Genomic DNA, 21,969 nt, shown 5'->3' with positions numbered 1-21,969 from the left:
AGGAATGGTGGTTCAGCGGGAATGGAGACCAAAGTCGCTCATCACATTCTCGGCCGAATATGACTCCAAGGCTCTCAATGCTTCACCAAGGCTGGGTCTTGCCCTTAATCTCAAGCCTTGAGTAGAAGCCTTTTCCACCCAAACAAACAAAAAAAGGTCCCATGGCTTTGCATCGGAATTTTTTTATTAACCATTGTGTGATAATGAGAAAGAAATCCTTGTATTCGGCCCCATAACGGGAGTGGGAATCCCGATTTTGAGATCTTATTTCTTGTGATTCTCACATTTCGGGAGTGCTTTTTGCAGGGTCTATGATAGTGGTGTTGCAGGCTTACGTGTAGTTTGGCGATAATGATATCCGCCTCGGTAGCCGACAACGATTCTAAGTGGCCAGATATGGCATCTTCTCGAACTTGCGCTACTCGAAATTGTTTAATTATACGCTTATTAAACGGTTATAATCGGGCTCTCTACGTATGGCACATATGCATGCATACGTGTCGATATTGAGTGCAATATTGTCCCACCATTTTTTTTTATTCTGCGTCCAACGTTATTCGGCGGTTCAAACCCGAATATGCGGCGCGTAATGAAGAATCACGCGTACCGAGGCGGATTCTAGTTGGATTTATATCAGAATGCAGTTCGATCGACGTAATCTTATTCGTTCGCTCACTGAAATAGTCAAATCTACAATACATTTATAATAACAATAATAAAAGAGAAAAAAAGGAGTTGTAGGCAAAAGGTGGAGTGTTGATTAATAATAATAAAAAAATAGGAGGGAGGGACCATCAAGAAAACGACTGAAACGCGACCGAACCTCTGGTGTCAGCAGGTGGCTTCTGTCCAATTGCTCTCTCTTCTTCGGGTCGACCTTTTTGTTGTTGTCCACTTACCCATCCATCTCTTCCCTGGCACGTGATCCACGCATACCCACGTTTTGATTTCTTAGCCATAACCGGATCTGATTCCTGTAGCTGCATTAGTTTTTTTATCCTACAAAAACAGCCTTTTGATTGTCGAAAATTAAAATGAGTAATTCAGAGTATAAATATAAAAACATGTATCAATGACTAATTCAGAGTATATATGATTTATCATCTTAAAATAACATATAATATAGATGGGAACCCGGGTTTAGTGTGCAAAGTTTTAGGACTAGCCGTTGAACCGTACGTTGAAGCACGACCATGGGAAAGAAAACTGATATGAAATATTTAACGTGTGTTCATACGTCAGAAACTTGTTGAGGGTACTAACAAAATTCAAAAAACCTTCGACCAATATTCCTCAAGTAACATGAAATCCGAATATGTTTGTTTTTAGTAAAGCGTCACAGTGTAACTTGGTAGGGATTGGCATATCTCAGATACCATAGTGAACGAATATTATAAAATATGCGAATAGGGATACACGTATACTTTCATATTATATAAGAAATCGATACGGTGGGTGGAATGAGCATTGGTCGCCAAAATCCCTCTTTTAAAACCAATGGAAAAAGGAAGATGACTAGAGATTACACTTTCATTCATTAATTTAGTGCACCCACTTTTATTCTTTTGCATTTACCAACATTCCATGTTTAGGTATGCCTCGGAGTCCATTGGGCACTATATAGATCTTATAATTATTATATCCATTGACAGAAATTGCATTTTTTTATATAAAAAAAAGTGGACTAATCCTAAGCACTAAGAAAAAAGAGGTTTAGGAGATTATTCCTCGGTATATATGTATATAAATGCGCACGTATTGATGCCAAAACATTATCTATATGCAAATCTCATATACATAATTCGGTTATTTTAGATATGCACATTGTCAATATATATGTATATATATAGAGAGGGAGTCTTAAAACGGCATATGCATTATTAAAGGTTTGTTTTCCACTTTATATGAAAGATTTGGCTTGATTTCAAGACGCCTTTCGTCTTCTCTATCTGTTTATACGAAGGAGAGGAAATGGAGAGAGAGATGACAATGCATTTAGTCTTTCTTATGACCAGCCACGAAGTTTGTACAAACTTCTAGGATTCTTTAAAAAAATACAAAATATATCAAAATATGTGTCTGATTATAAAATTAAAAATACCGAAACTATATTCAAATATTTAGATTACATCCGTCAACCAACAAAGAAAAATATCTCAAAATTAACCTCCTCCTCCTCCTACACACACACACACACACACATATATATATATATATATATATTATTCGAAAATATAGAGGATTTGCTGTCAACAAAGTAAAAGAACAAAATTTGTGATCAATAAGATTTACAAAGATGGTTAATATTTTTTTTTTTACTTTTCTATAACGTAATGGAAAAGAAAAACATTGGGGGTGGGAAAATTAGAGATCTAAGGCAAAAAGGCTTGAGATAAAGAAATGCTCTCAAATGCCTTTACCAAACATCATATATTTTATTTTAAAAGTCAAAAGCATACAACAAAAAAATAAAACACATTGTTTTCTTTTCAACAAAGATTTATCGCTGAAGTGTTTAAAGACTATTCAACTAAATTTGGTGTCGATTAAAATCTTTTATTTATATAAAGTTTGGATTTACTTTGATCATTTCAATGGAAATGAAATTATGACTAATGTATACACATATATATATATATATATATATATATAATTTGCATGTTTAAGTAAGAGGATTGAGTCACACTCTCATATCACAATTTCAAAGTAGTGATATGTGGTGGCAGCATTGGCGTCTGCCTGGCAAATAATTTTCCTTGGATTCAATTGTGGCAACTCCACATGACCTTATTCTCATATTCGGTCGATTCCCTGCATTTTTTTAATTAAACTTATATATATATATATATATATTCCAATATTTCTGGTGACAAATTATCCTAATTTTATTTTTTAAAAATAATATTTCAGATTGCAGCTTCCGTGGCTCCGAGTCTGCAAATCACCAAAATCTTTTTACCCTTTTTCACCCTCAACTATCACATCACCAGTCACCTCCCTTTAATAATCTTTCACATATGGTGACATTATATGGTTTTGTAAAATAAATTTGTGGATCATATCATATCACTCTAAAAAAAATAAAATTACATGAACTTAGGCAAAAATAGATGATACCATTAGGAGAATCTTACGTGTCAAACTTTGACCAAGTAATATGCAGCGGATTTGGCATATTTTAATTGCTAATGAGTCAATTGAACAGCATTAAAAAAATGTTATTGCATTTATTACAAATTAATGAATTATTTGATTTTGTATTGTATTACCAAATCCATATGGTTCGCACACATTGTCATTAATAATTGATATACGCATAATTCGTTGGAAAAATTAATAAACCAATACGTTAGTGGGACAGAAATCGCATGACAATAACTTAACTTCCCTAATTCTCTGGATTTGCATGCCCTATGTATAAAGAAAACTTCTACTGTGGTAATTTAAATCGAAATCAATTATAAAATTGTGCATTCCATAATAGATATATTTGACCAAATTGATTTTTTTAGGATACCATTCAACATCTTATGTTTAAAGAAATCTATGAATCTATCCATAAGACTCCGAGGACTCGAAACGCATACGAGAATTTTGGGGCATAATATGATATGAACACAAGGAAAGTCCCAACAAAATCCTCACCATCAATAATTTCAAAATCCAGCATTAGCCCTCTCCAATAGAAAACAAATCTCTCTCTTTCAACTTTCTAACATCGCCCGTTCTAAAAAGCGCCCCCTAAACACTGTGTTTTTATATGCCCCACTCAACCCCCTCTTCCCCTCTCCATCACAATTCCTAGCTTTTCAAAGCTTCCACCTTTTTTTTCCCTTTCCCCCTCCAAAAGTTTTCCGGGAAAAGAAGAAAATGTGCAAGAAAATCTCAAAAAAGTCTATAAATTGAGGCATACCCTTTCTCTTCTTCCCTTGTTTGTCAACAAGTTCCATATGTCCAACATCACCAGCTAGCTTCTCAAAGCCTCTCCCTTTTCTTGTCCCCAAAGTTTCCCGAGAAACCGAGAGAAAACTCTCTGGAAAATCTCCTTTCTATAAATCGAGCGAGACCCATCTCTGTTCCTCGAAACCCATCACCCCTCTCTCTTCTCATCCCTTGATTCAGCCGCAAAGTTCTGACCTTTTTTTTTTAATAATCTGCAAAATCTTCAAAACGAAAGATGAAAGAGTATTGGACGTCTCTGGCTTCGCTTCTCGGCGTCTTGGCCTTTTGCCAGAGTATAATGCGGTCAATATTCCCACCAGAGCTCCGTTTCGCCGTCCTGAAATTCTTCAACCGCGTCTTCCATCTCTTCTCCTCTTACTGTTATTTCGACATAACGGAAATTGACGGCGTCAACACCAACGAGCTCTACAACGCCGTCCAGCTTTACCTCAGCTCCTCCGTCTCCATCACCGGAAACCGTCTCAGCCTCACGCGCGCCGTCAACTCCTCCTCTATCACCTTCGGCCTCTCCAACAACGATTCCATCGTCGACACCTTTAACGGCGTCACTGTACTCTGGGAACACGTCGTCACTCAGCGTCAGACCCAGACGTTTGCTTGGCGTCCATTGCCGGAGGAGAAGCGTGGGTTCACGCTCCGGATCCAGAAGAAGGACAAAACCTTAATCCTCAACTCCTACTTGGATTACATCATGGAGAAGGCCAACGAGATCCGCCGCAAAAACCAGGATCGGCTTCTTTACACGAATTCGCGAGGTGGGTCACTCGATTCCAGAGGCTATCCATGGGAATCAGTGCCGTTCAAGCACCCGAGCACGTTCGATACGCTCGCGATGGATCCGGTGAAGAAACAGCAGATCATGGAGGATCTGAGAGATTTCGCTGAAGGTCAATCGTTTTACCAGAAAACGGGTCGGGCGTGGAAAAGAGGGTATTTGCTTTACGGGCCTCCAGGAACCGGGAAATCGAGCATGATTGCCGCCATGGCAAACCACCTCGGGTACGACATCTACGATCTCGAGCTCACGGAGGTTCACAGCAACTCCGAGCTGAGGAAGTTGCTGATGAAAACGAGCTCGAAATCGATTATCGTGATCGAAGACATCGATTGTTCCATCAATCTGACGAACCGGAAGAAGAACAGCACAAATCAGACCCCGAGGAGCTACTACGACCCGGAAGCCCGAAACGGGTCGGGTTCCGGCGATGATTCCGGAAATAACAACACGATCACGCTGTCGGGTCTGCTGAATTTCACAGATGGGCTCTGGTCGTGCTGCGGGAGTGAGAGGATATTCGTATTCACCACGAATCACATTGAGAAGCTCGACCCGGCTTTGCTTCGAAGCGGGCGAATGGACATGCACATATACATGAGCTACTGCACACTGCCGTCGCTGAAGATCCTGCTGCTGAACTACTTGGGCTACGAGGAAGGAGATATAAACGTCGACGTTTTGAGGGAATTGGAAAAGGTGGTGGAGAAGGCGGAGATGACGCCGGCTGACGTCAGCGAGGCTCTGATAAAGAACCGAAGGGACAGGGAGAAGGCGTTGAGGGAGTTGTTGGACGAGTTGAGAAGTAGGGCGGAGAGGAATGTAAAAAATGGGAAATTGAGGGGCGAAAACGGAATTTTCATAGCGGCCGAGGAAGAAGAGGAGCAGGAGAAGAGGGCTTTGGACAGTCCTAACGAGGATGATGGCGAAGAGGAAGAGATTGAGTTTGAGGACGGCATTTGCAAGAAAGGGTGAAGCACAGCCGAGACATGAGATTAGTCCTCAACGATAGACACAATGTGAAAGTTGTGCTTTTCTTTTTTTGTTTTTTGTTTTTGTCGGTTCAATTGAAACTTTTGGGTTTTGGATGTGGGGAATGGAAAATGCAACCACAATTATCGGCTTACCATACATACCACCATTATTATACATATATGATATATATATATATATATGTGATATTATTGATGCTTTTGTTGAACAATAAAAGTGGGTTTCATTTGTTAGGTAAGCGAATATGAGCCAATTGGTGGCGTTTTGGGCTGTCCCATCGTTATATGCACAACACAACACATGGTATTTGATTGTGGATTTGGTAGGGCACTTGCTCAAAACCTCTTTTTTCTTTGTTTCCTAATAAAAGGGTGGAACAGTGGTGGGATTATCGGTGATAAATCGGGTATAGGCTTGTAGGAACATAAACAAACACAATTTGACAGAAGAGGGTCCCCAACTCATGGTTCGTATCAAAATCAAATAACACATAACCAAATTGCATGCCAAAGTCCAAACAATGACACTGTTTTTTTCTCAGTTTTAATGTGGGCTACGCACACAAGAGTTGCCCGCCCACCCATGAAATTATTATTATTATTTCCTTTGTTAAAAAAAATAGTAATAAAATCACAATCTTTTTTTTATATAAGATTTGCCAATTGGGATTTGAACCTGGGTTGATGCACTTTGTGTTATTATTATTATTATTATGATTAAGACCAAAGATAAGCCATGAAGTGTGTGGAAGATGGTCTGGATTTTATGAGCAAGACAAAAATGCGGAGAATGGGAAAAAATACAATCAGGCAGAAAGTGCAGATTTGAATAAGATGGGAGAGAGTTGGAGTTGATGGATCCATCATCCATGTATGATTTTGTCGGGAAAACCGGGTCGGGTATTCGGGTTTATACGGGTTCGGGACGGATACTAGCGGTTACCGAGTATTTTTTGCTGTAGACTATTATACCCTTGTATGCTTCCAATAATTTCAAAAATGCCTCGAGTTCAGTGTTCATCCTGAGACCAAACTCAAGTTGCTCACCAACCCCCTCACTCTCGACCGTCGTCGCCTCGTCGCTGTCGCCTACGCTGTCGCCGTTAGTCCGTCGCGTTCATCCTAAGGTTCGTCGTTCAATTTCTCGTTCGAAATGTCGATCGATTTCCCGTTCGATTTGTTCAATTTTTCCGATTTTTCTTTCGAGGCTAGGGTTTCGGTTTTCGACTTCGTTGATTTCGTCCGGTTAGGGTTTCGGTCGTGTACGATGTTACGGTTGAGGTTTCGGTTGTTAGGGTTTCGGTGATGATTCTGCAGATTTTGGTTCCGTCGAATCCCCGAGGTGCAGAGATGCTTGGTTCAGGTATCGTTGCGGCTGAATCAGATTTCAACTTACGCAGATTGTGGGGATTACCTGAGGAGGTATACCATTCGGTACATATATATTCGCTATGTATATCAATTAAGTTCTTTGACGAGTTTTCAGCAAAAAGGCTAATATTGTCTTCCTGCGGTTTTCATTCAGCAAACTTCACCATTGTTCTGTTCCATTGTGATGGACGAGTTTCTGAATGGGAAGAATTCAAATGGTCTGAGCGAGCAATACTCACGAGTGTGCGAAAGCAGACCAACACAATTTGTGTTTTCTGTTCTTCAAATATGCCGGTGCTCGCTTTTGATTCTTTCAAACCTTTCGCGTCTTGGGATTTTTTCCCTCTGTTTTGAAGGTGTTACGCTAAAGGTTTCTGCATCATATGACTGCCTACTCATCTGGAATGGGGTTGAACACTCCAACGCAGAAACGTGAGTCTTGCAGTTTTTGTCGTTATGTCTTCAAATTTAGCCCAGTATGTTAAGTTTTTTATATTTTTCATTCACAGGTAGCAGGTAGTACATTGAGCTCATCAAGAAGCACAGTCTGGGGATCTTGCAGCCTGCTGTGGAATCCAAGAAAAAGATAACATGGGAGATAACAAAGAGAGAAACCGAAGGCAAAGTTCACAAGTAAGGAACTGATTCTGAACCACCGATAAAATAATCCATTTTAAGATTGATCAAACAAATAATGAGTTTTGTTCTGTAAAATTTTCACCAGAGTTGCCAAGGAGAAACCTGGCTATTGCAACAGTCCCCATCTGCCTCCCTGTGCCGGAGATGGATCACATGTCAAAAGTCATATCTTCGTGCAAAACAATGTTCATTTGGCTTCTGAATTCAACATAAGGCTTCCATGTGATTGTGTAGGTTTATAGAGATCATGGCTCCAGTATTTTCAAGATGAGCATGGCTGTCTGTGGTATATGATTCAGGTATCTAGATTGTGTTATGTTTCATCTTGTTTTTTTCCCCATAGTTTCATTGTCTTTGCATCATGTTAGACTCTTACAAATTGCAGAATGGCTTGATACACTGTTGGGGTCTGGATTTTGCTCTTAGAAAATGTGTTGAAACATGCATTTTTCTTGGATACCTGCGAGTACCCGAACGTCTTGTCGAATACTCATAGCACGGCCACCCGAGGCCCTCGGATACGCATACGGGTATCAAAATTCGATTCCTGAGTACTTCGGGTATGAGTCCGAGTTCAACCCTACTTACGGGCCACATTTGGACAATGCTGAAGTGGACTTCTTTCTTTGTTGTGTAACATATATTATACATATGTGCTGAAATTTATTGGTATCCTACCTCTGTTGATGCAATAGGAAGCTTGTGGTGCTACATAGGTGTCGTGCTGATTTAGGAGCAGGTATGTCCTCAAGCCATTTTTCATTTTAATGATGATGGATCATTTTTTTTTTGAAAAGGATGATGATGGATCATTGAGTGATTCATGCTATTTATTCTGGTTTTTATCCAATTTCTGTAATTTTGAGTCTTTGACAACCTTGAATATGTGATTTTTTTTAGATGATACATGAGGGAATTTGTCTCTTTTTTTTGCATTGTTGAGATTTAGAGATGCTAGCTCAAAACCTTTGACCTTGGGACCTAAGGCCTCTGGTTCCTTTGCGGATACTTGTGGAGATGTTTAAAAGGATGAAGATTAAAAACGAGTTGAATGAACCCTTCACAGGTATGTGTTCTTCGTCTTCCTGAGCCCCAAGGTATGGAACTAATTCCTTATATAAGCCTGGATTGTTTTTCTTTCCTCGATGAAAAACATGATAACCGTGAAGGGTTTATTATATTTGCTTAATCATATTATGTTCAAACAGAATAAAGGTGGACATCGAGGATTATCAATGGGTTTTCATTCTCTAGTATTTAGAGAGCCCCTGATTTTAGATTCTTTTTTGGTTGTCACTGTAGAAAGTTTTGGTTTCTTGCATCTATTATATGTAGAAGAATTACATTTTAAAGCTATTATTTTTGCTAAAATGAAATAAAACATTCGGCTTTGAAATTCTCATACAACACCCTAAAATTTTTGTTATAATTAGGACTAAGCGTAAGCTTTGAGAATCTAATGTTATTATCAAGTTATAAGATTTGGTATAACATTAAGGGCTGTAAAATATATCTTTTAGTTAAAGTTAAAAGTCTAGGTTTAACATGAGGTTTTGAGTGTAAGGATGATTAGGACGTTAGTAAAAATGTTAGGGTTTAAGGAGGTGGAATTTTTTCAACGTAGAGATTGTTTTAATTTGTAGTATGAAGGATGAGGCTTTAAATTTAGTATTCCCTATATTTTAATGCACATTTGCTGATGTGCTAAGCAACGGTCGAAGCATGGTGTTCGTGTTTCATGAGATGTGGTTTGGTTCTGTTGTCATGTTTAGGTGGAAAGAGTCGCTGCGTTTTGTCATTCTGGCTTTTGGAGGGATAATAAGATGAGCCATTTTATTAGAAACCAGGTCAGCGTATGTATGTAAAATCGTTATGTTTTGACAGTTGTCCCAGTTATTAAAAAAGTAAGTTGTGGAAAACGTAGGGGTAATAATTGCTTGTGCGAACGCTGGTTATGATATTGTCTGCTGCTGGGAAGTATTACGGTTGGAAGGTATATGTATTTTAACCTCTGCTGTGCTGTTGTTACATTACATTTTCGTGATAGATATATCAATATGGTGGCGATTTGCGTTTTGGTTAGTCATCTGACGTTTTCATGAGCAGAAAGGATTATAGAGCAGATAGCATCGCCTGCTAATGTCGACGACGACGGAGAGAGAAAGATCCTATCGCTCGCCATCTATATTCTTGGGTGTCACATGTGTTGTTTTATTTTGTAAATGGCCTCGCGCTTTGCTCTGGGTTTAATTTGGCTGCACGATCACCGCGGCCGTTCAGCCTCACTTGCGGCTGTGTATCCCCGCTATACCCCAAGTCTTTCAACCCAACACGGCCTCTTAAAACTCTGATCACTGCCCTATATGGCAACCTACGGTGTACGATGAGATCCCTACCTGCCCGCCGATCTCAGTGTAGGCCAATATTCCTGTGCAATGTTGCTCATATTGTCGCCCATTGAGTTCCTACAGGGCTTTTCCTTGAGAAATGACAGCCCAGTCAAGGCCCAAACTGTCTGTACTAAATCCCAGTTTACAAAATGCCGCCATGTTGCCGGTATCGTGCTGCCCCAATTGTGGGCTTAAGACCACGAGGTGTTAGGCGGCCCCATTCAGTTCCAACATTATACCGAATGGCCATATTGGCCCAAGTACGATCCAGTAACAATGTAAATTGTAGCCCGCGTGTCATGGCGGCCCAATTTAGGCTCTGCTTATTTATTTGTCGACTCAATTTAAGCCCAAATATGGTATAGATTACGGCTCAAATCAGTCCGATTAGGTTCATATTGGATCAGTAAAAAGCCCAAATTAGGTCCAAATGTGGTATAAATGATGACCCAAATTAGTCTAATTAGCGTGCCATATTGGGTCCACTCTTAGCCCAATCAAGGCACAAATCAGTCCAGTTAAAGTATCGTGTTGAGCTGATATCGGCCCAACTAAGGTTCAAATTCCCTTCGGCATGTCATGTTGAGCCTACTATCGAGCCGAATGAGGCCTAACACATTCCACTTCGCGTCTCAAGTTGCCCTTAATGGCCTTTAGTTTATCATCATAGCCTATTCCATTTTAGACCATTTATCTGGAAATTATATTCATGCGGCCATTCCGTTTTGGACCATAATGGCCTCTAGTTGATCAGCATGGCCCATTTTTGTTCGCTGGGTCCACTCGCAAGTGATTTCAATAAGGCCGACAAGTCCATTTTAATCTTGCGTTTTGTTCAAGTATAATTGCTCCGGCACTTAGCATTGATTTCACATTACATAGCAATGTTTAAAATTTTCAAGTTATGAGGCGTACACAGAGCATCAGGTTGAAGTTTAAGTCGACAGAAGGTGCTAGAGCGTAAAACTGAGATCAGATACCTACACCAAGAGGGCCCAATTTGGAGAAAATTTAAAAAAATTATGTCTGAAGAGGAGGATTGCATTTTAGAAAATCATTTGATTTTTATAGGGTTAAAATAAAAATGATAAATGTATATACATATGTGTATATTAAAAAATAATAAAAGATGGGTGGACAAAAACCATAAATATGTAATACAAAAAAGAAATTTAAAAAACAAGTGACAATAAATAAATAAAATTTAAAAATTGAAACCATAAGATCATCGATATTTTCGTTAAAAGGGAAAAACATTAAAATTTTGAAACCATATGGCGGAATTAATCATAAGGTCGACGGGGAACGGAAAAAAAGAAAGGGAAAAATTACATGATTAAAAAATAAAAAGGAAAAAAACATCCACGCGCCTTGGAAAACTAAATATCGAAAAAGTACCCAAAACCCCTGGGTTATAGGTTGGCGATTTGATGGCCGTGTTATTCACGCGCGATTCGTGCGCGTATGAGTTTCCAAACAATGAACTATTCTATTATTTTCCTGTTTATTTTAAATATTTTCAGTTAGATCATTTAAGAACGTAATCTCAAAGATATTTTTAAAAGTTCTTTACAATAAATATTTTTTATCGTTCAACACAAAAATAACTTTTATAATAAATCGTAAATTTAAAATAAAATTCTAAAATAACAAAAAAAAATTGATTTGGATCATAGTATTCAAAACATTAAATTACGCTATAAATTTATCATATTAAAATTTAAATGATTACATTTACTCAAAAATATATAGCAATTCCAATTACAAAAAAAATGACAAATAAATTATTAATGAAATATTCGAAATTATCATAATTACATAAAAAATATTTATATATTTAAACTCACTACAAAACCAGTACTTTTTATATTAGATTAAACAAATGTTAAAAAATATAATTTATTTATATAATTGAGGAAAATTTACACACTGATTTCAATAAGCCGGAGTCCACTCGCAAGTCGGAGTCTGTTAATAAACACTTATTTTAGTAAGGGCAACAAGACCATTTTAAAAATTAAAATGATAGATTTTTATATAATAAAATAAAAAAGATATACGTAAATACATATGCGTGTTTTTGTATTAAAAAATGAAAAAAAAAGATGGGATGGACAAAAATAAAAAATAGGTACTACCAAAGAGAAATATTAAAAATGCGAAAATAAAAAACAAAATTTAAAAATTATGACCATCAGACAATTTATATTTTCGTTAAAAGGGAAAAACGTTAAAATTTTGAAACCATATGACTCAAAAAATCTTATATCCAAAAAAAAAAAAAAAAAAAAATCTTAAGGTCGGCGGGGTTTTAAAAAATAAAGGAGAATAATCGTCCACGCGCTTGGAAAACTAAAAATCGAAAAAGTAGTAAAAATCCCTGGGTTATAGGTTGACGATTTGACGGCGGTGACGTCCACGCGCGATTGGTGCGCGTATGACTGCCGAAACCATTACATTCCCTCTTTTTATGTTCCTTTTTATCTTAAATATTTTTCGTTTAGATCATTTACGAATGGTAGGTATTTCATCTAAAAATGATAGGTATTTCTCATCAAAAGTTACTTTAAAAATAAATCCTACAATTACAATAAAATAGATTTGGATCATATTATTCAAAAAATTAAATTACCATACACAAAAAATTACGCTGTAAACATTTACACAAAAAATATATCTATTGCAATTAAAAAAATATTATATAAAGTAATAATGGAATATTCGAAACTACCATAATTACAAAAAATATATATTATATTAATAATGAAATATATTGATATTCGACAAAAGGTGCTTGGGCGTAAAACTTAGGCCCAATTAGGCTCACGAGAGATGAGCACGTAGCCAACATAGCAAAGCACCAGAGGGAAGGGAACAGAGAGAGGCATACAAACTACAAAGAAACAAAACATCTTAAAACAAAGGACGGATTACACCCTCACATCCCGACGGACGCAAGAAAGCAGTAAGACAAAGTGAGAGACAAACCTATGTAGAGCTCAGGTAGGGGCATTTCGACATTCACCGATACCATGATGAAGGACGACGTTCGGGTCGGTTTCTGCTAGGCTTCCACGCAGCCGAGAAACCGGGAATTAGCACAAAAAAAAAAAGACTTTTACAGCAAGTAGAAATTATCAGCCCATATGACACAGCAGAGCATTGGTGCTAGCCGGCTACTTGACAGATTTAAATATGGGAAACATTAAGACCAATGGCACCACCAATCCATACTTGACAGATTGAACTTCTCAAATAGGAAGGTTGTTCGCCAAATTTAACATGCGCCTACACAGAAGAAACACTTGTTATCACTAACCTACTTCATCATCATCATGCATTAACCCGTCAAATATCACACGTCTTGATTGATATAAATAAGAAGCCAACAGTCTAACCTAAACCATTTTACGGATTCCTACTTCCTCTCTTTGCAACTTGAATGTACACCAAAACCAGATACACTTTGAATGGTGAAAGGAGAAAATTAATAATACGCATAACAAGAACTCACCGGGCTCCTGATCGAAAAAAGTAATGCTGCAATGCCTTGATTTTAGGAGGAAACCTAAACGAGATTTCCAAAGTAACCCCATCAACTTGACTTTCATAATAGTACAATGCCAACCAGTTGGGACACCAAGAGACTGACAATATATCAGAAATAAAGGGAAACCATATATAAGCCAAGGACAGACCATATCCACCATTCTACCATATGGTTCCCCCTGTTATAGTGCCACAGGTAACTGATTTAGCGAAACGGGAAAGATAAAGAAGATTTTTTACCTTGTACTAAATTAAACACAAATGAACTCGCATGTGTTTTTTCAATGAGCCCCTGCAGAGAACAAAGCATCAAATTTTATCAGGCGACAAAACATGCAAGTGATATATTAATAAGTGACTTGCATAAACGCAAAAGCAGAAGAATATGTAACGCAATAGCACATCTGGAAAAAAGATGCCAGTGGAAAAAAAATGTGGACAACATAAAATTTCACACATCATGTCAAACTTTTGATTTATGCAAAGGTACATACTCCGGCTTTCATGTTTCAACCACAAATCCTTATGTTCTTCTCAAATCTACTTCCATCAGAATCATCTTGACTGAAGAGAATGGAACGAGTAGAGCCTGAAAAATAACGTCAACATGTACATCATCGATTAACAGGTCACTCAAAGCTAGCCAACCATAAACTGATAGGAATCAAAAGTCCTGAAAAACTCCTAAAAACTCCAATTCTTCTCATTTTTTGCACATAAAGTCTCAATCTTAGTATGCAGTAAAACGGTTGACAAGGACCTTATATTAGCAGATTCTGAATATGAAACTGTTTCCATCAAATAATTCTGTAGCATACACTTCACTACTATCGCGGATGACCTAAACTAATATAACAAAACATAATCATGAAATCAAGAGAATCCAAAACCCTAGAAACCGTAGATCAAGGTACTGCAACAAACATTAGATACAGGACTTCAAACAAATGTGAGTTCTGAACGCGTTCTCAGAGACGAATGCAACCTGGAGCCAGAGTATTCTCGGAGATGCAGTTTTTTTTAGCCAACGCCAGCGACAAACAGCGCAAAAACCCTAGCCACGGAGCAAATCACACTAGAACCAAACAGATTCAGATATTAAACCGATTAAAATCTAGAAACCAAGCGAGATAGATTTAGAAATTCAACCGATCAAAACCTAGAATTCGAGTAAATGAAAGAGAAGCGGTGACACAAAACGAGACTAGCACCGAACATATTTAGAAGTTCCAACGATCGAACCGAGACATTCAGAAACGAGAGAAGCGGAGAAAAAATGTCACCTGAACGAGACTGCCAGGACAGGGAAGAATCCAAGACACAATCGATCTCGGCCTGAACTTAGGGCTCCGTCGGATTCCATGAGAGAATGCTCTCCCAAGATGATACTGATATAAAAGGCGGTTACGTTGAGACGTAAATGGGCCTCGATTCGTTATGAGCCCATTAAGCGTAATTGAGCTTCGACAGGTTACGAGCCCATTACAGTTTTCCAAAGTTTATAAATCTTGTGGACCGAATGATATCTCCTCTTTTAAACCCATTTTTGAGTAAAAAAAATTGACCATGGGTAAAGGCGTTCTAATCCCCAGTAACGAAAATCTTTCTATTTAATTCATAACTGATCTCGTCACTGAATACAAAATACTAATTTATGCTGATATATATATATATATGCGCCTACATTTATCGAAATCAGCAGAATAAAATAATAATAATGACCTCATGGCTCATAGATATATAAACAGAGGTAAGAGTATACTGCTGATCAAACTCTCCCACATAGTCAACTACAGGTTACGGGGGATGGGTATATTAACAGAGGTAAGAATATACTGATATAGCAAAGATCATACTTTTCCTAAGATGAACATTGGCATTTGCAAGCTACTGATGCAAACTGAAACAAAAAGAGATGGCAGAGTATGAAGAATGATGAAGTCAAGATACAACACAGACTTACAGAAAACTCAAAATAATTGCCCAAACAAGGGAGGAACAAACAACAAGCCAATCCAAAACTAAAAAAAAAAACAAGAGATTTATAAACAATGAGTTTTTATGGCAGTATCAGTTGCACATATAGATTCCAGTTTCGTACCTGTGATCCACCTCGTAGAAATCCGTCTTGCCCTCCGTGGCAGGGCGTAGAGAGACACCCGACAAGGAAGTGCTTCCCTGCGCAAAGAATTTCACATAACAGATAATTTCCGGTTCCTCCTCCCCGTTTTCCGAATCAATGGGCATTCGTGCCCTTAATCTTCCGGGAGTGCCCTTCAGAGGAATCTCGGGAATTTGCCATTTCAATTCTTTATCGGTTCTGTTCAGTATCGCTTTGGGTGAAACCTTCAGCAATGTGGGATCAACTGGTAGCTTCAGAATGAAAGTGACATCCTTAAGAGGCTCCAATAGTTCTGGGTTGGAAACATATTGTATCATCATAGAGAGTAAAGTCCCACTATGACGTTTTACCATTCGGACTCTCAGAGGCAAAGGGGTTAGCCTTGGAAGCAAGCTATACTTCAGGACGGGTATCGGCTCTTCTGATGGAGCCGTTCTTACATGAAACAGTCCGTCCCCTAGGCTACTGACTCGAGAATTCTGCATAACGAATCTCTTTACAGCAGCAGTACCCTCGACACGAAATGAGAACTCGGCTTCTTTATCATCACCCGAAGTTTTGGGTGGCATTGTCCTCAGATAAACCACACCCATTAATCCTACTCTAGCAAGCATGGATTCTCTAAACTCAGCTCTTATTTCCTCTGAGATGTGCATTTCAGGACCCTTCATCTCAGGCCTTTTAACCAAGTTCTCGATATTACCTGCGACTGATCCATCTTTGGCCTCCGCAACCTTAGGATCACTAGTATGCAGCAGCTCAAGTCCACCCAGTCCTTCCTTTTTGGGTATCTTCTTTGGACCCATGAACTCGGATGGGTCCAATCCACCGCCCCAGGCATCGTTAAGCGTTTCGAAAGTTTCTTCAAGCGTGGCTTGCTCGTTACTGAACTCAATACCACCGTATTGCCCTTCGAATCCTTCGACACTGATGGTTGTGGACTGTGTCGCCTCAGCCGGAGGCAATGTTGTCACCTCAATCCCGGCCAGAGCCAGCGTAAGGTCGGAAGAAGACGGATCCTTGGTCTTCTTGAATCCACCGACGAGTTCCTCTTCCTTATTGATCGCTTCACTGGCTGCAAAAGGATCCTTGTTCTCAGGCTCCGCCTCTTCCTTCTGTTGCTCCAGTTCCTGCACCACTGGGGCCAAACTCGCTGCTAACTCGTCTCCGGCAGCGATGGTCTCCGGCGGCAGCTCGAACCGCACGTTAGAGAACGCATCAATGGCGGATTGGTGCTCCGCCGAGTGATGCTCCACCGAAGTCCAGTGCTCGGCTCCACGGATCTTATTCTCCGTGTCCAAAGCCGAGTGGACCATCTTCGCGATCCCATCTCCGTGCATTGATCCGAGCATCGCAGCGAGGCGGATGTTGCTGACGCCGCGCAAGACAATGTCCAACGCCATGTAAACCTCCGCATACTTCCGCGCAAGCTTCTCCCGCGTCACGTCCACGCCGCGACATGCGGTGACGATGACGCTAACAGCCTGATTCACGATGTGGATACACTCAAAGACATTGATCGAGTTGTCGTGGTCCGCCACGGTCACGCCGAGGACATAGATAGAGTTTACAAGCCGATAAACCACCCGGTACTTGCTCTCCACACCGACAATCACCTGTCCGCTCGCAGCCGCCAGAGGATCATCCCCGACAAATTCCGCCGCCGTGACGTCGTCGGAATCCGTCGCGGACGAGGAGGCCGAAGTGGACTGGTTCTGTTTCTGCTGCTGATGCTTGGACGCAGCAAAGGCGAGGCGCGTCTGGCGAAAATACGAGAGAGCGATTAGGGCTCGAGCCGGCGGAAACCACTCCCGGGTCTGGAGAAGGATGTCGGATCCATCGGACGGTTGCAGAGATAACGCTAAGCATGACATGATCGCCAAATATTCCACAGATCAAGAATTTGTCGATCTGATTATACAATTGATTCGACGAGCATCGATCGGATCTGAGAACAATGGACGAGGAAGAAACGCCAAAGGGACAGCAGCAGTTCTCCCTTTTTAGATGCTAATGAAACGACGCCGTCGTAAGCCACAAGGCCCATGGGCCTAAATAAAGGCCCATGTTGCTGACTCAAACGTCGTCGTTTTCTTAGATGGGCTGAACGAAGAATCCAAGATGGGCTAAAACCAGTGGTGTATGGGCGGGCTATTGGGTCGGATCCTAGACCCGCACTGGAAACCCGATTAAGCATCCAAATCGGTTTTCTGTATACGTAACGTACTGGGCTAGTGCGTTTCACTATGCCAGTAGTTACTCCTCCCACGACACTCATCCATCTGAGAAAGCCTTCAGCTTGGAAGAATCCGATTCGAAATCTTCTGCCGCAAACCCTAATCAGAACTTCCCCGATCCGGTCGTCAATGTCGACTCCTGCCGCCGCTGCTGCTGCCGACAACGCCCACGTCCTCTCCCGTAGAGGCTCCATCACTCACGTCATATTCGACATGGACGGTCTTCTTCTCGGTAATGTCATCGCATCTGGCTTTTGCTCTTTGCTTCGTTAGATCATGTAGCTTAGGTTGCGGTTTTGTATGAGGCGGTGCCTTTGGTATCTCGTGATGGGCGTTTGATTGTTGAAAAGTCCCTCCCTTTTTATCATTTGGGTGCTAATTCACTGTGATGGAAAATAGAATCTACCAGTGATTGAGAGAGTGGATGTTGCAAATAGCATATTGTTGTTGGGTTTGTAGTCAATCAATGTGAGGATTTTGAATCGTCCTGCCCTTTTCTATACATTATTTTTCGAAATCTAGTCTTGATTGTGTAATGGCCTCACCATCATTCACTTTAGCTTATATCATACGAGGCCTAGCGATCAATTGATGTGTTGTGAGCAGAACTCGTGCCAATATGTGTGCAGAAGGAAAAGGGTCATTGGCAGTTTAACATGCTTTCGGCTTCTTTTAATACAGACACAGAGAAGTTTTACACTGAAGTCCAGGAAATCATACTTGCTAGATACAACAAGACATTTGATTGGTCTCTGAAGGCAAGGATGATGGGAAAAAAGGCGATCGAGGCTGCTAGGGTTTTTGTTGAAGAAAGCGGAATCAGTGACTCTCTTTCAGCTGAAGACTTCCTTGTAGAGAGGGAGTCTATGTTGAAAAACCTCTTCCCCACAAGTGAACTAATGCCAGGTACTATATCGTCGTCCCCGCACTTAGACGTGGGTTCAAAGAGATAGCACATATCTGGACACGCTTTGTTCGATGCCCGTCCACAAATTGTGATGCCTTCATGTTTAATCATAATCTGGGAAGAAAACAAACTAACAAAGGTTGTTTCAATCTAGTTGGCCTTTCCTATTCTTGTTCCGTCTCTCTTTTTTTTGTAGTCCTTATTTGAAACGTATTACTTGTTTAACCATGGCGAGAAAAGAAGATACTAGTTAGTAATCTCTGAAACATATCAGCAACAAGCCTTCTCAATCTCAATCTTTTCAAATTTTTCTTTCATGGATTAATCATCCTCAATGTTACAACGTTTCCCATAGTGAACTGATTCTCTTTTACTGTTGCAGGGGCTAGCCAGCTCATCAAACATCTCCATGCGAAAGGAATTCCAATTGCTGTGGCAACAGGGTATTTATTTTCTGTATCAGCATATTTATCGTCTCCTACTATACCGCATAGATTGCAATCTACCATTTTTCATCTTCTTCTGTTATACTTGTATCTGTACCATTTTAGCATGACTTATGTTTGCTCGAACATCTGTTTGCAGGACCCACAAGCGCCATTTTGAGCTTAAAACACAAAGGCACCGAGAGCTTTTCTCCTTGATGCATCACATAGTTCTTGGCGATGATCCTGAGGTAAAGCAAGGGAAACCCGCACCAGACGGCTTTCTGGCTGCAGCTAGGAGATTTGAGGTAGAACATTCTCCCATAGGCTTTGTAGCTATAACATAATAGAACATAGGATCCACATCTTAGTTCAAATTATACGCTGGGTTGGGTTGTAAATAACGTCTTCTCCCGAATTGCACAGGGTGGTCCAGTAGACTCGAGGAAGGTTCTGGTGTTTGAAGATGCACCTTCTGGTGTTCTTGCTGCTAAAAACGCTGGAATGTGAGTGTTTCTTCTTCTTGCAATCCTGAATTGTCTCCAAATAGCTCGAGCAAATATGATGTACATTTTCTTAATTGTCGTAGTGATTAAGTTTAGTTTGTGAATGATATTGAGTTTAACTAGATAATCCTGAATGGATTCTTGACGGCCATGTATATTAATAAATGCAGGAATGTGGTAATGGTGCCGGATCCAAGATTAGACAGCTCCTACCACAGCGACGCGGATCAAGTTCTGGAATCGCTGCTCAAGTTCGAACCAGAGGAATGGGGGCTGCCTCCTTTCGATGATTGAAACAACTAGTCCTCAAAACTCCATTCATCACATGATTGCCTGCTTTCGCCCATTTGTTCTTATTTTAAGCCCAGGAATCAATTTGGACCGACACTATTGTATCTCGACAATTTAATTGTATTCATCGGCTACCCCTTAAGGCAGAGTAATAATTTGCTTTACATTTCCATTCGAGCTCTTCTTCTATTTCGAGCATTGTCCACTTTGGTTCGAACCTTTCATTTCGATAAAGTTACTCATTTTCGTGAGAATAAAATTTAAATGACCTCCAACGAGAAATTGTGAATGTATTTGAAATATAAATAGGGTTTGATGCGCGCACATATAGAAATATAGGCATGGACTGAAAACAATCGAATAAGAAGGGTCTTTCTGCAATTTTTCTCTGGGTCCTTTCACGGGTGGGCCCATGTTTCTCCTCGCTTGAAGGAGAATCCCGTACCGTTATGCCGTCATACATCGTCGCGCGGTCGTGGAGCACGGAGGAGAACCAGTGGACCTGCCCGCACGGGATCACGGTCACCCATCGTCAGATCAAGTGATCACAGGAGGCAACCACAGTCCACTGTCTCGAAATCCTGATTACTGAAAGAAAAAGCGAACAAAAAAAAAAAGATTAAAGCTTTTGGCTCTCCAAAAAAGTTTCCTCCTTTGGTTTTGAATTGTCTCTCTGCCTCGTTAGATCTACCAGAGAGAGAGAGAGTCGCGCCGTGTCTTTGGAGGTGCTGTTGCCGTTCGACAATGCCGGCGACTGATGCAGAGTTCGATCTGAGAGTAAAATTTTGATCTTTATACTTGTGTTTGTGTGTTTCTCTCTAGAAATTCATATTCGTCTCTCATCCTCTGCTTTATTACCCACAGCCGTCGTCTCAGTCTGGTTTCTCGGCAACGGGGTTAGTTTTCTTCTTTTCCTAGGGTTTTTTCTCCGATTACTGTCACGTTTACGACGAGAAGGACTGTTTGAACTCGGAGGTTTTTGTCGTTTAACGAAACAGGGAGTACACCTTCGCCAATGTGGATAACCTGGAGCATTGTGCAAAGTACTTGAACCAGACGCTGATCACATTTGGGTTTCCCGCCTCGCTCGATCTGTTCTCCAATGACCCAGTGCGTTCGTATTCGTCATCTACGTTGCTGTTTCTCGCCCCGTGTTGTACACTTTCCGACCGAGTTTAGTGTCTGTTGCTTAGGTTTCGATTGCGAGGACATGTAATTGCATGTACTCGTTGCTGCAGCAGCGGCAGCATGACTTGGAGTTTAGAGAATCTGCTAACGAGCAGAGACAAAGGTGATATTTTTTCCTTTACAAGTCTCATAAGGTCGAAAGTCTATAAAAAAAATGTAAGGGTAATGGACTCTAATATCAATGGCTTCAATCTGAGTGGCCATTCAGCGGGTTCAAGTTTGTTCATATTTTTTTTTTTTTGCAGACTTATCATTTATTAAAATCCTTTGCTGTTTGGGTTTCATTGTACATGCTGAAGAGTGTGGTTCATTGATTTTGTGGAAGGATTTATGTACTAATGGTGTATGTTCCTTTCATTTGTTGGTAATAGACTACAATCAGACATAGCTAGACTTGAAGCTAAGGTCGAGAGGCTTGAGGCCCAAATCCAGGCAAAGGACAGGGGAATTGCAACAATTACAAGAACTGTGAGCCATTGCCTACTGTCAGCTGACAAACAGTTCTGTCGGAGTCTTGATTAGTTTTAAGGTTTGGTCAGTAACATACTCTTTCTTTGGACAGGAAGCCAAAAACACTGCAGCCTTGAAGGCCCAGATCGAAAAGATTCAGCAGG

General features: G+C 40.1%; 5 protein-coding genes and 1 long non-coding RNA gene across 20 annotated transcripts in view; 5 read left to right on the top strand and 1 right to left on the bottom strand.

The window, feature by feature from the left end:
* LOC104811792 (mitochondrial outer membrane protein porin 4-like) overlaps positions 1 to 458 on the top strand; it is a 3,561-nt gene extending 3,103 nt beyond the window's left edge. For 2 of the 3 annotated variants that reach the window (XM_010538611.1, XM_010538613.1), the window contains exon 8: positions 3 to 277. In XM_010538611.1, coding sequence (XP_010536913.1) covers positions 3 to 121 — 119 coding nt within the window. In that variant the 3' untranslated portion in view covers positions 122 to 277. Of the gene's footprint in view, positions 1 to 2; positions 278 to 306 lie in introns of those variants that run through there. The other variant, XM_010538612.2, reaches the window with a different exon arrangement.
* A 3,188-nt stretch (positions 459 to 3,646) lies between these two features.
* LOC104811791 (AAA-ATPase At5g57480) lies at positions 3,647 to 5,871 on the top strand. The gene has a single exon (XM_010538610.2). It carries the CDS (start codon positions 4,178 to 4,180, stop codon positions 5,711 to 5,713), a length of 1,536 nt encoding a protein of 511 aa, XP_010536912.1. The 5' UTR covers positions 3,647 to 4,177; the 3' UTR covers positions 5,714 to 5,871.
* Positions 5,872 to 6,745: 874 nt separating this feature from the next.
* LOC104811790 lies at positions 6,746 to 10,460 on the top strand. Of its 11 annotated transcripts, XR_771511.2 has the most exons (11): positions 6,746 to 6,857; positions 7,048 to 7,152; positions 7,256 to 7,533; positions 7,611 to 7,734; positions 7,826 to 8,039; positions 8,126 to 8,300; positions 8,436 to 8,479; positions 8,690 to 8,806; positions 9,513 to 9,587; positions 9,665 to 9,733; positions 9,847 to 10,460. It is a non-coding gene; the product is annotated as an uncharacterized LOC104811790 (long non-coding RNA). The 11 variants fall into 11 exon arrangements; XR_771506.2 differs by having other exon boundaries at positions 9,513 to 9,733; XR_771512.1 differs by having other exon boundaries at positions 6,747 to 6,857; positions 7,256 to 7,319; positions 7,458 to 7,533; positions 9,513 to 10,460.
* A 2,564-nt stretch (positions 10,461 to 13,024) lies between these two features.
* Positions 13,025 to 17,772, bottom strand: LOC104811789. 2 transcript variants are annotated; one of them, XM_010538607.1, is made up of 6 exons: positions 14,963 to 17,772; positions 14,665 to 14,754; positions 14,174 to 14,268; positions 13,920 to 13,971; positions 13,645 to 13,698; positions 13,025 to 13,418 (listed from the first exon to the last, which is right to left on the bottom strand). In XM_010538607.1, the coding sequence occupies exon 1, from the start codon at positions 17,673 to 17,675 to the stop codon at positions 15,750 to 15,752; it is 1,926 nt and encodes a 641-aa protein (XP_010536909.1). In that variant the 5' UTR covers positions 17,676 to 17,772; the 3' UTR covers positions 13,025 to 13,418; positions 13,645 to 13,698; positions 13,920 to 13,971; positions 14,174 to 14,268; positions 14,665 to 14,754; positions 14,963 to 15,749. The 2 variants fall into 2 exon arrangements, with proteins under 2 accessions (XP_010536909.1, XP_010536910.1); XM_010538608.1 differs by lacking the exon at positions 14,665 to 14,754.
* Positions 17,773 to 18,043: 271 nt separating this feature from the next.
* LOC104811788 ((DL)-glycerol-3-phosphatase 2) lies at positions 18,044 to 20,341 on the top strand. The gene is made up of 6 exons (XM_010538606.1): positions 18,044 to 18,270; positions 18,720 to 18,944; positions 19,328 to 19,388; positions 19,531 to 19,678; positions 19,797 to 19,876; positions 20,047 to 20,341. Exons 1-6 carry the CDS (start codon positions 18,048 to 18,050, stop codon positions 20,168 to 20,170), a joined length of 861 nt encoding a protein of 286 aa, XP_010536908.1. The 5' UTR covers positions 18,044 to 18,047; the 3' UTR covers positions 20,171 to 20,341.
* Positions 20,342 to 20,615: 274 nt separating this feature from the next.
* LOC104811786 (afadin- and alpha-actinin-binding protein A-like) overlaps positions 20,616 to 21,969 on the top strand; it is a 3,991-nt gene continuing 2,637 nt past the window's right edge. The window contains exons 1-6 of one of the 2 annotated variants that reach the window (XM_010538604.2): positions 20,616 to 20,944; positions 21,032 to 21,063; positions 21,166 to 21,277; positions 21,361 to 21,458; positions 21,727 to 21,823; positions 21,918 to 21,962. In XM_010538604.2, coding sequence (XP_010536906.1) covers positions 20,912 to 20,944; positions 21,032 to 21,063; positions 21,166 to 21,277; positions 21,361 to 21,458; positions 21,727 to 21,823; positions 21,918 to 21,962 — 417 coding nt within the window. In that variant the 5' untranslated portion in view covers positions 20,616 to 20,911. The remainder of the gene's footprint in view (positions 20,945 to 21,031; positions 21,064 to 21,165; positions 21,278 to 21,360; positions 21,459 to 21,726; positions 21,824 to 21,917; positions 21,963 to 21,969) is intronic. The other variant, XM_010538605.2, reaches the window with a different exon arrangement.

Source organism: Tarenaya hassleriana, unplaced genomic scaffold (genome assembly GCF_000463585.1).
Source record: "Tarenaya hassleriana unplaced genomic scaffold, ASM46358v1 Cleome2, whole genome shotgun sequence".
Classification (NCBI taxonomy): domain Eukaryota; kingdom Viridiplantae; phylum Streptophyta; class Magnoliopsida; order Brassicales; family Cleomaceae; genus Tarenaya; species Tarenaya hassleriana.
Note: the sequence above shows the minus strand (reverse complement) of the source record. Positions and strands in the feature narration are given on the sequence as shown.

Coding starts and splice junctions, on each gene's coding strand:
- LOC104811791 (XM_010538610.2), top strand. CDS start 4,178: ATGAAAGAGTATTGGACGTCTCTGGCTTCGCTTCTCGGCGTCTTGGCC.
- LOC104811788 (XM_010538606.1), top strand. CDS start 18,048: ATGCCAGTAGTTACTCCTCCCACGACACTCATCCATCTGAGAAAGCCT. Junction 19,389..19,530: donor CCAATTGCTGTGGCAACAGG/GTATTTATTTTC, acceptor ATCTGTTTGCAG/GACCCACAAGCGCCATTTTG. Junction 19,877..20,046: donor GCTGCTAAAAACGCTGGAAT/GTGAGTGTTTCT, acceptor TAATAAATGCAG/GAATGTGGTAATGGTGCCGG.
- LOC104811789 (XM_010538607.1), bottom strand. CDS start 17,675: ATGTCATGCTTAGCGTTATCTCTGCAACCGTCCGATGGATCCGACATC.